This window comes from Dipodomys merriami, unplaced genomic scaffold, assembly GCF_024711535.1.
Source record: "Dipodomys merriami isolate MVZ:Mamm:240054 unplaced genomic scaffold, mDipMer1.0.p SCAF_7, whole genome shotgun sequence".
Classification (NCBI taxonomy): domain Eukaryota; kingdom Metazoa; phylum Chordata; class Mammalia; order Rodentia; family Heteromyidae; genus Dipodomys; species Dipodomys merriami.
In genome coordinates, this window is record NW_027206290.1 from 6,885,001 (window position 1) to 6,897,270 (window position 12,270).

Consider the following 12,270-nt stretch of genomic DNA (forward strand, 5'->3'; position numbering starts at 1 on the left):
TGAAAAGATGTTTGACAGTATGCCAAACCCTGAAATTCCTGAACCCTAATCTGTGGTGAAGAGAAAATGACACCGAGATGAGCCACTGTGATTGTTTATTCTTTGAGGTCTCCATTGTGAATACCTGCTGCTGAACTCAAAAATGACCATTGAGGTTGACCCAGAATAAGTACAAGTTTATTTCTAAGGTTTGTATGTCAAACCAAACATTGCCATGTATCTGATAGCTATAATATCCTGAGCCTTCCAAGTTGGCATTTAAAGTAGGGAGACCATGGCAGAGGAATGACAGCTTACCCCAATCTATGTTTATTCTCAGGTAAATTTAGTTTTATCTTAACACCATGTAGTCCAATTAAGTCCTTAGTCTTGGATAGCTATTGTTTCCTTAGCCTTTTGCTTCTTCCATGAGTGGTAGTGTGGTAGGGAAGTTCCTCCCACACACAAAAATTTAGTCATTATAACTGTAACCACTGAGGTAAAATTCTTCCAATGCCTTTCCTTTTTACATATACCACATTCCTTTAGTGTCATGTCCATCACAGAAGCAAGTACTAATCTAAATATGTTCTGACTCATTAAAGTGTTAGTTAATTACAACAGCCAATATACAGGGAGCCCAGTACTACTGACTCAATGGTTAAAGCTTAATCATAATTTTATTGTTGAAGGTGATGACCACATAATCATTTCATTGTAAATTGGAAAGGACTTTGATCTGACTTAGTTTAACATCTCATGTTAGAAACAAGGACACTAGGACCCAAAGATGATAAGTTAGTAACTAAATGCTATAAATGTCCACGATCTCTATTAGTGCTTGGTAAGGCTTGAGCTAAAGAAGGATCCAGGGATGTAAATTAAATGAAGATTGAGGTGCTGGTGGCTGGCATCCTAGCTACTCAGGAGACTGAGATTGGAGGATCATGGTAGAAGACAACCTGGGCAGGAAAGTCCATTAAGCACCAAAAAAAAGCCAGAAGTAGAGCTATGGCTTAAAGGGTAGAGTGCTAGCCCTTAAGCAAAAAGCTCAGTGACAATGTCTACACCCTGGGTTTAAGCTCTAAGACAGGCACAAAAAATAATAAATAATAAAGTGAGTGAAAATACAGAAAAGGTTATATGAGAAGGCAAGAAGAGATGAAGGAATACAATTCAGTAGGAATACTAGCCAGACAAATCCAATATAAAAACAAAATTTCTTTCAATTTAGAAATTTTTGTCCAGATACTTGTCTCTCTGTGTTCAAATAAGAAATTCCCATTATTGCTTCTCCTCCTCATTCCCAGAATGCAGAATAACTGAAAGTTAAGCCAAAATAATGTCTTATTCTCCTCCCTGTGTAAACTCCACTCCATGTCCTCACCCCCACTTAGCATATATTCCAGATATGTTTTAGCACTATTCTTATGACAAAACTCAGTATGGTCTGATTTCTGGAATGTAGCAGCCTCTATATCTGTAAATTCTGCACCCAAAGGCCCAACTAACTGTAGATTAAAATACTGTATTTGGTCTATGGAGGATATGAAGAAACTCTTTTCTTGTCATTATTCTCTAAATGATATAACAACCATTTGCATAGAATTTGTACTACATTAGGTACTGTAAGAAGCCTAGAGATGTTCTAAATTATATGGAAAGATGTGTATAGCTTCTGTGCAAATGTTATGCTATCATATAAGGGACTTGAATGTCTACAGATTTTGGTAGTTACGAGGTTCTGCAAGCCACCACATGTAGAGACATGGCTCTTTTCCATTTAGAAAACATGCACCAGAAGATGCCAGGATATGGTTACCTATGTAGTGGCATTTAAGATTCAAAGACAAGTACATAGAGAGTACATAGAGAAGTTATAAATATGGGCTGACTTTGTCTCCCCAGGCAAAACCTCCAAAGCCAATAAAAATAACGGCTAACAATTTAGTCACCAACTTCGACTGTGAATTTGTGCTGTTCCTGAAATGTTGGTATATTATGAGTCATCTGACGCTAATGTTTGATTGTAAAGAAAAAAAGAATCTAGGTGTCCCCTAGTTCCAACAGTTTCATTGTGAAGAACTGTGTCAATGGAGCTGTATCAGGGAGCAATGATTGGCTAGAAGGTTATCAAGGTTCTGAGTGTCACTTGGTAGAACTGGCTGAACTCCATCTGGTCAGGAACTCTAGATAAGAAATGCACTCATTACCTTGCCCATGTAATTGTAACCCCTCTGTATGGTATTTTCACAATAAAAATATATGTATATATTTAAAAAAGAATAAGGCAGGGACACCAACTGATACCATTGAGAAGCCAAAGTAAAAAAAAAGAGAGAGAGAAAGAAAGAAAGAAAATATGAAATGAAGGGTTTTTGTTTGTTTGTTTTTTGTCAGTTGTGGGGCCTGAACTCTGGGCCTGGGTCCTGTCCCTCAGCTCTTCAGCTCAAGGCTAGTGCTCTACCACTTGAGCCACAGCATCACTTCTGGCTTTTTCTGCTTATGTAATGCTGAGGAATCGAACCCAGGGCTCATGCATGCAAGGCAAGCGCTCTACTACTGAGCCACCTTCCCAGCCCATGAAGGGATATTTTTTAATGTACTCCTACATTACTGCTAAACAAATTGGTGTAATCCAATTGTGCCCCATAGGGAACGATTTCAGGAGGTAGGCAGTCATCTGGTAAGGATGAATTATGCCAAACATGGAGGTCCATGTTTGGAACTTGGCATAACCCCTCAGTCAGACCTACCTTAACTACATTAGGTAAATCTCCCTCACAATTCTTGTGCTTCCCTGAACATAACAAACACACTTCTCTGTGATTTTTGCCCTAAACATTCCCTCTTCCTGAAGTACATTTCTCTATGATCTACATGGCTTCTTTCCACCTCACTGCACACATTTTTTTCCTCCTTTTATCAAGCATGCCTTCCTTTACCCACCTTTATAACACAGCTAATTCTAAATCCAGCCCTCCAGCCTAATAAAGACAAAAAATTTGCTTCACAATTTCTATATTCCAAGTAATTAGAATAGTAATTGACATACAGTACATGTTCAATAAACTTATGCTAAAAAGGTTGGTAATAGAGATCTTATCAAGCAAAGGTCTCTGTTATGAAGCCTAAAACACAGTTTAGGAAAACTTTGGGGATGTTGTCATAGACCAAGTCACTCACTCACACTGCATTCAATCTTACATGTAAAAATCTGAGAAACATCGGAGATAGTACAATGTCCAGGTAAGCATGATGATACTATTATCATTCAGTTCCCATCAGGCTCCACGCACCTTTTTGAAGACCTGTCTTCTGATATACGACACTAATTTGTAGCTCATGGAAAGCCAAATAAATTATCTTTCACCTGAAGGAAGCAGGATTATTTGACTTCAGATATTTGCCATATGGCTTTTCTTCCACACAGCATAGCTTTGAGGCTTAAGGTAGTGAGAGCAAGAGCATGCCTATAAATTATTCAGAGATAATTCAAAATAAGTGTGTATCCTTGACAGATCATCAGGTTTCTTAATGCTTCTTCCTGGTAATAAGTGCTACCTTCTTTGGTAAAGTGCAGCTTGTTTCTCAATACACTTCCTTGATTTGGTTTTGTCTTGTTTGTTGTCTGTGTTCATTTCTTCACAGAGTCCAGTCTGGCTCTTACCTCAGCACAGGGTGGTTTACCTTCATTCTGGCCATGGACGCCTGTTACAGCATCCACGTATATGGCATGATAAATGACACCTACTGTAGGTAAGATCACAGGAAATTACTTTTATGTAGCTCCAATGCTGATATCTTGTCAAAATATCACAATTCATTTTAATGTCATAAATCTGATACAGATAAAGCAACAATTATTTCCTGGCATTCTTTGCTGACATGACAGTGTGTTGTCAGTGCATCAAGCTGCGCCTTCCCGGGGATGATAAAAAGAAAAAAAAGAATATTTACTATGGTGTAATGTCAAATGTCAAAAGGAATACTTTTCCTTTAATCAGTGTCCTACTTTTGACTCGTACTTGGAAAGATAGGACAATTTCAGTGGAAATTTAATTCACAGAAGTAAATTTGTCAATTCCACTGTTCTAATGACCTGATAGCTATCTAGCCAATGGTTATATTCGATCATGAAGGACAAAATGTCTCCAAGCCTCAGAGAAACTGACAACTTAAAAATTCTTGGAAATTATATTTCTTTAATAAGTGAGTAATCTGCCATTTCCTTATTTAAAATGAGTGTATTTATCCACAGTATAAGCTGGTGGGGTTGCTTTTAATTAGGCAATAACACAACCTCTCCATATTTCATCAGACTAATGCAGTATATTTTTCTAATAACAACTGGCACAATATAATTTAGTGACTGTTAATCATGTTGTCAAAATGGCAACTCTCAGCCCCAGTCTCAGAAACAAATATCTCTACTAGAACTAAAATTATAATGGAATACAGAAACCAAAATCTTCCTATGAAAAATCACAAAGATTCTTTAAGTTCTGTAAGAGCATAGGCTATCCAAGGTTCTGTTCCATTATATACCATTTACTCTCTCAGAGGGTAGCCATATGTTTGAATGTAATTGGTGTGATGTATAAATTTTATTTGATCTATTAAAGCACTAAGAACCTGCTACATCTTCCTAAAAGCTTTCATACATAATAGCTTTTAACTGAGACCATCCACAAGAATCATGGATGGGTTTGCAAGTAAATGCACTCACTGGGCACCTAATGGATTCTTGCAAATGAATGTTTCATTCTTCATCTCAACCTTTCTCTCCTTTTCTCTTTTATTCTTTTCTAGGACAGAAGGGTACAGAAAAGTTCCCTATCATTACTATGAACAAGGAAGAGATGAATGTGATGAGTATTTTCTACATGAACATGCTCCATATGGGGGACACAGGTTTATCACTGAAAAGAAAGTATTTGCTAAATGGGCCAAGAAACACAGAATAATATTTACACATCCAAACTGGACAGTGTCTTGATGTTGAATGCATAGTACTTACCATTATTGTGATACTGCAACTGTGATGTTGATGAAGCAGATGATGATGATGATCATGGTGATTAGATAAAGACAACAGCAATGGTCAAGTTCCTGTATATTCTCTAGTGTGGATGGTGGCTTTGCTAGCAATCTGAACTTGGTATTCTGTGGAAGGTAGCTGTACTCATTCTGTTTCTTGAAGGTTCAACACTACATACTGCACTTTATAATTTAAACTGGAATTAAAATGAAGGCCAGTAACATGCCAACTGTGACCTAAGAAATGGGAAAAGTATCCTTCAAGATAGCTGTCCAGGATTCTTATGTAGTTACCTCCAAAAGCCATGGATTTGGTAAGGTTATTGAGTATGTAGCCTCATGAGTGTGGGTAACTCTGCCATCTTGAAGAATGGTTAACTGTCAAACACTGTCCCAAGAAATGCTATCAAGGCACAAGTATCTTACCACAGTTACTAGTTAGACTGAGGGAGAGAAGGTATTTCCTTCTGATATACCTTATTCCTTCATTGCTTCCTATAGTTAAAACCTCAGGCCATTATCTAGTTAAAGATGAAGACTCCTGGAGGTTTTACACATCAAAATTACTTGACTATTTCAAACACTTAATTCAAAATTTACCAAGTGACAAACCTTGATGAATTTCTACTGATGATTTCGTTGTTACTGCTCAAAACAATATGACTAAGTATATTATTAGAATGATCTGTACTCATGTTTAGTTATTTTTGACTCAGTACTAAACATTTCAAAAGGCTACTTAACATGTAAGATATCAACTTCAACACTGTAATAACATAAACTGTGAAAATATTCCTAAAACACAACCAAAGGGTTTCATAACTCTGCTTCAACTTCCAACAACTACAAAAAATATGCTTTTTTAAAATCATGAAACAGGGAAAGCAAAACATATTTTTACATCAATTTGTATTCTATCATACTTCATAATATATATTTGTATATTCAAATTTCTACTTTATAGGCCCAAGATGCATCTTTCTATTTATTTCATTATCATTGCCAAGTGCCAAGAGTTAAACACGATAATTCCTTCTATAAAATCTGACCAGAGCTTTTGCCTTCTTTGGGTTAATCCCCACTCCTATTCTATCAGTTGTTATTCCATAATAGCAACAGTAATAATGACCTTAATGTCCAAAGTGCTTTGTCATTTAGAGTCCTTTTACATATGCAGTATCATGTGATACTCATAACCACTTCATTAGAATATAGATGGCACATTCTGCCATCTCTTTAGAGATGATACCTTATTGCTTGTTTGTTCTGATATAGTCCAGATTACTCTACTTGCTAATATTTGTATAGAATGGAATTTATGTAGACTAGTTACCAATTTATTTCAATGCCAAAAACAAGATGTTATATCAAGATTATGCAAAAAGGATCATAAAGATGGTCTTGGCCATAGACTAAGATCCCTGTGAGATGAAGTACTTTAAATTTTTGTTTGTTAATGGTTTTATTTGGGTTGGGGAAAGCTATGTATTCAAAAACAAATAGGAAGGAATAAAAACAGAAGAATAGTTTCCTGTCCCTAATGTGAGATGACTCAAGTCCCTCCATATTCATGTGCATATTAAGTATTAGTGAATTAATCCAAAAACATCCACATGGAATGATTCAACAAACACTAGGTGCAACTTATACAGTCTAAGGGGCCATAAATAATTGTGCATTTTTACCTCAGGAACATTTATCAGGTCTTTACCAGTGCCAAGAATCATGATAAGTTGTCATTAAAATGTTGTGCATTGGCTAAGAACCCTCTTCCTACTTTCTCATGCCATTTCGTTAACCTGGTGAAAGTGATCAAGCCCCAGTTTCATCACTGGAGAGAATTGTTTCTTTATATGATTCCTTTCAGTTCTATGAATGTTAGTTTTCTGAGCTAATGATGGAAATGCCTGCTCAAAGAAAAAATAAATAGATACCAATGTTAATATTGCAAAGTAGACTTTTTTTCTCCTCGTTTTGACAAACAAATTCAACTTTTAAATAAAAAAGGATTCTGGATTAATCAGAAGGCATCAGAAATGACATAACCTATTTTATTTAGCTTTCTAGTAAATGGAGGGCTGAATCTATTTGTTTTAACCCTTACTGATGAGACTTTTGAAAACTTCCTTGCTTTCATGCCTCTTTCATGAAGGAGATTTTTGGAGTACCTTGCATCCCCTTCCTTTCCCTTTTAATTAAACTCCTATTGTACTTTTCATTGTTTCTATCTTTTGTTTTTTAGTTGTTTTCTAAAGTTCAAATTGAAAAACACTTTATTCTTAACTTACAAACCCAATTGCACGATTTCCAGTGTAATCGGGTTTTGATAGAATCTCAGAACTTATTTTCCCTAGTGGTCTTAACTTGCTCTGCTTCCATTTCCCATTCCTCTTTATTCTGTCTTCCTAATTCCAGTAGAAATGCAAATTTTAATCTCTCCCAGGTTGAAAAGAAATTTTCCATCTCATATTGCTGATGGAGTGAAGCAAAGAGCAATGCAAGGAGAGCTCTTTTCATGCAAATTTCTAGTTGGTCCCCCAAGTTTTAGCCCACTAAAAGAGGTTAGCAACTAAACATTGAAATTTTTAAATGAACTCATCACTGATATGTGTATGTCCTAGCCATTTATTAATATCTATATAAAATGTAAATGTTTTAATATCACCCAAGGCACTAAGCAAATAGATGATAGAAAATGGCTAGAAATTTCTGAAATCAGCATAAAAGCATACAGGTTACTAGATATTATTTCCGATTCTGAAAAATCCTACAAAAAGCCACACATTTTAAAAGGAATTTAAAGTGAATACTTCAATCCTTTTTAAATTAACCTGGGCAAAACAGTAAAAATTTGTATTGTCATGATGATGATATATGATTTTATGTGCCACCAAACTTATCAAAGAAATAGATTTGGAGAGATATTGTATATATGCACAGAGTACATCTGAGTGCATTAATATATTTATATGCATACAAATACAAAAATATTCCTAACTATATGTAAAGCAATACATGTAATTCCATATTCTTCACTGATGTGTGTGAATCAGAGAAAATCCTATTTTGGATTTTATCTGAAATTTGTTGGGTTTCATTCTGAATCCTGATGAAAAAGCAAAAACTGACTGATTGCTGAGGATATATAAAATCATATTCAATAGCTGACCAGAAGAATAAAGCTAGAGAAGATGCTAAATCTAGAACTGAGAACACAATTAGATGCCACAGTTATCACCAATCATACTTGTAAGTATAGCAGTCTGTATCCTAAGCCTCTGCCGATTGCAACTCAGCTGAAGTCACATTGAAAAACATTGCATCAGGCACCATTCATGCTGAAGTAAATGAATACTGGTCCACCTATTCAAATAAGACAGTCTTTAACATGGGCAAAACTCAAATTTGCATGATTTTTATTATAAAGGTAGAGTAGTGTGAGCATTATTCATTCTGTAAGGAGATTGCCCTTTTAGGATTTGGTATAAAGCTGCTGGTCCAGGAGCAGGAGTCTGACCTGCTGACCTTCTAAGAAGTAAAAAGCCTTCCAAGGAGAATCATTCATAGCTTCCTTAGTAAAAGAGACAGCACTCAATTACTTCAACCAATGGTGTTAATTGGATGTTAATTACGAGATCAATTTAATTTTGATAAGCAGGAAAATATAGACAGATGGCTTACTGTTTTTAAACCTAAACATCTAGCATTTAATATGGCATGTCAAATGAAAGAATTAACTATGTTGTCCAGTGTCAGTGATTGCATGTCTTAGGACAACAAATGAATTATAGCCCCATGACCAGGAAGGAAAAAAAACACTCTCCTTAACTATCCTTTAAACACACAGGGCCTAATTATTTTCATAGTACACATAGATCCTGTGTTGGAAGGAGGCAGTGGTGGCTTTTCTCATTAATTTAGACTTTTAGATCTGAAGAAGGGCTTAAGAATAGTCAAACACCTCCATTTTTTTTGGTGTTGACACAAAAGACCTGTGGGAGTAGAATGACTTGAAAATTGCCATGAAAGAACAGATGGCAATACTGAGACCTAAATTCTGGTCTTTTGTATCTTTTCTAATACTGATGGGTATTTTTAAAAATTATTACCTTTATGTTGTTACTTTTTTTGTTTGTTCAGCACAAATTCTTGCTATGTAGTTCAGAGTGGCCTTCCAATCACCTCATGACCCTTCCTGCTCCCCTCCAAGTTCTGGGATTACAGCTCTGTGCCACCAGGCCTATCTCCACTACATTTGTTTTCCTTTCATATATTTTTATTGTAATTATAAATGTGATGCACCAAGGTGTTGTAGTTATATAAGTCAGTAAAGAGTACCCCTTTCCTCTGTTCTCTCCCAGTGTTTCCTTCCTGTCCACACCCACAAATGTTGTAGTTCATTTTCAGTGTAGTGTCTAGTGAGTACTACTGAAATAAGATTTATGGACATGAACCCAGGAAATGGAAACAAGAGGTTTTTTTTCCCCTTTGTTGCTATTTTGTTTTCTTCTCCTTTTGTCTTGTTCATCTATCTGTCTTTGGAAGGGTAAGAGAGGCACAGAAATGGTAAGACAAAGGGAAAACAAATGCAGCAGTGGTATCCACTACATTAAAGCACAGCTGGTAAAATAAAATGCACATGTGATCTACTAAAATTAGAAACCAAGAGCTCAGATTAGTGTTGTTTCAACTTAGGGTCAGAGAAGTCCCTACACTGAAGGGAAGAAATATTTTTATAATTGAAGGAATGATATCCCAGGCTTATCTATAGCTCCATATTCATTGCTAAGAGTAGGCCATGTTCTCTTACCAGGATATTTTGAGACTAGTGCATAGCATACAGGGGTGAGTTTCTTACTTCTTTGTCTTATGGACAATTAAGCAATGGATATCCAAGAGCCATGGATGAGGAAGATTACTCACAGAAATTGCCATGCCCTATGATTGACATCCTCAGACAGAAAGTATCTTCAAGCCCAGAGAAGTCTAGCTATTGGAATTAGTGAAATATTCCATCTGCTCTGGCTAATGTAATACTTTTGGTTTTATGTTTCTCTCTTGCAGATGATAACTTTTACCCTTCTGAAAGGTAAATGTGGTCCAAATGTACAAGAGTCAATCAGTATATAAGATTTAAAATGGTTTTTCTTTTACAATCCATTTACATGACACTATTATAAGGGAAAAATTTTGAAACTATATGTACTGGGCTCTGATACCAGTTTCTATGGTTAAGATATAGTGTGTTGTTATGTTGTAACTGAATCTTAACAATACTTCCAGAATAAAATTGCAAGCAAATTGCTAAGGCATTGAATCAGTACTGTCCTTGGACATTGTAACTGTGCAGAAAACCTCATTTAGTTGTTTTTTTTTAATGTTCTCTTACTATGTTCTTTTCAGAACAGGAACAATTTGGTTTTGAGACCTAAGATTTCTCCTTTCTCCATAAATACATCTCTTTTTGTTCACATCTTGGAGACTTCAGAAAAATAGAAGCTCCCTTTCCTAAAAGTGAAGAACTTTTGATGCATAAATAGTCAACTTCCAAATTTTTGCATTTGCCTTCATAGTGAAGGTCCTTAGGTCCTTCTAAGAAACTCCAAAAGGGCCCAAACAAGGGAGTTTCATAGTTTCTTTTTAACCAAACTACCAAGTACCAATTTCTTTGTGCTTAATTTGGCTGTCAATGCTACTGAGTAAACACTACTTCTATTATATGTAGCATGTTTTTTGCTTCATGCATTTTTCTGAGTCACACAATTGTTGCTGTAGACTCTTATTCACTTTTAAAACCTGTAATCTTCATCTATTTGCAGGGGAGTCTGTAAATGTACAGTTGTATATCTGGTGATGGATTTTCTTTTTTCTTAGTACCATATTGCTTTATTTATAGGCACCATATCCTACAATAAATCTTACAAAGTGGCCAAAGTTCATTCACATATTTTAGTTTGTTTTATTTTTACAACAAGAAAAGTGAAGATGTGTTAATCAAGCCAGATAATATTTGTGATTAAAGGAAAAAAAAAGCATGGGGATATTCAATAGAACCAATATTTAAGGCAGAAAGATGGTTAAGACACTGCTTCTAACAATAACAAGGATAGCTGTCAGCATTTGCTGAGTCTACATTAGCCATCTGACACTGAAATATATTTCCTTTTTTTCTTTGTCAAACTTACTCATAATGTTAGGTTACTGCATGAGCTGCTTAAAATAGAGAATTCTTTTGTTCTGTCCTTTCTCATTCCTGCCTTTCTTTCTCCTTCTATCATTATTTTTCCTCAAGCTCAACATTCTTAAAGTTGAATGTTTGATAGTTTCTTTAAAAGGTGGCTTTTAGCATTAGATAAGTTCAATAATAAACCTATATTTGGTTTTAAAATAAGCTTTTAAAAATATAATAGCAGCCAACATGACTTTTTTTATTTAAGTAAACGTACAAAGTGTTTACTATTCAACATATCAGTTTGTAAGTACAATACCTCTTGATCAATATAATCCCATACATCATGTTCCTCTTTCTTTCCCAACCCCACTCCTCATATAAGATTGATTAAAGGGCTAAATACTTCATCGACTCCTCCCAATGCTTTATGAGGTATATAACGTTAGTGTCACCATTTCACGTAGAAATAAATTGAAGCACAAGAGAGGTGAAGTGATATGCCTAAGGTCACAGGTAGTGAAGGAATGAGGTTTGAATGAAAGCAGTTTGGCTTAAAGAACCACACAATTTCTGTGGCCTAACAGGTTAAGGTTTGTTTAACAATTTGAGTGGGAAAGGGGGGTATGAGGAGAGGAATTGGGAGAAAACAAGGGAAGGGGTAACACTATTTAAGAAGAAATGTACTCATTATCTTACTTATGTAACTGTAACCCCTCTGTACATCATATTTACAATAAAATTTAAACTAAAAAAGAATGAATTCCACATAGATTTTCTTCTCTAACAGCATGCTTTGAAGAGCAACTCAAACCCACCTTCCATTGTGTAGCTTTGCCCTAGTCTGTATTTTTCAAACTCCTGTGGTGTACTAATGCAGGAAAAGCAAAAAGATGTCTTAGAGAGGGTTTTATGAGTAAGTTTTGAAATGGTGTACATCGTTCCACTTGTTCCATTAACCAGATTCAATCACATGCCTGGAAATGATCTGCACAAGGAAGCACTCTCAAAAGAGAAAAGGGACCAGGATTTGATGATTCCATGCATGTCTTTCCCACAATATTTAAAAATATAATGACCCA

At 35.5% G+C, this 12,270-nt stretch overlaps 1 protein-coding gene across 2 annotated transcripts in view; it reads left to right on the forward strand.

Moving 5' to 3' along the window:
- The window catches only part of St6galnac3 (ST6 N-acetylgalactosaminide alpha-2,6-sialyltransferase 3), a 543,084-nt gene extending 536,138 nt beyond the window's left edge, over window positions 1-6,946 (forward strand). For both annotated transcript variants that reach the window (XM_070007314.1, XM_070007315.1), the window contains exons 4-5: window positions 3,631-3,738; window positions 4,792-6,946. In XM_070007314.1, the coding sequence (XP_069863415.1) occupies window positions 3,631-3,738; window positions 4,792-4,978 (295 nt within the window). In that variant the 3' untranslated portion in view covers window positions 4,979-6,946. The remainder of the gene's footprint in view (window positions 1-3,630; window positions 3,739-4,791) is intronic.
- The last annotated feature ends 5,324 nt before the right edge of the window (window positions 6,947-12,270 follow it).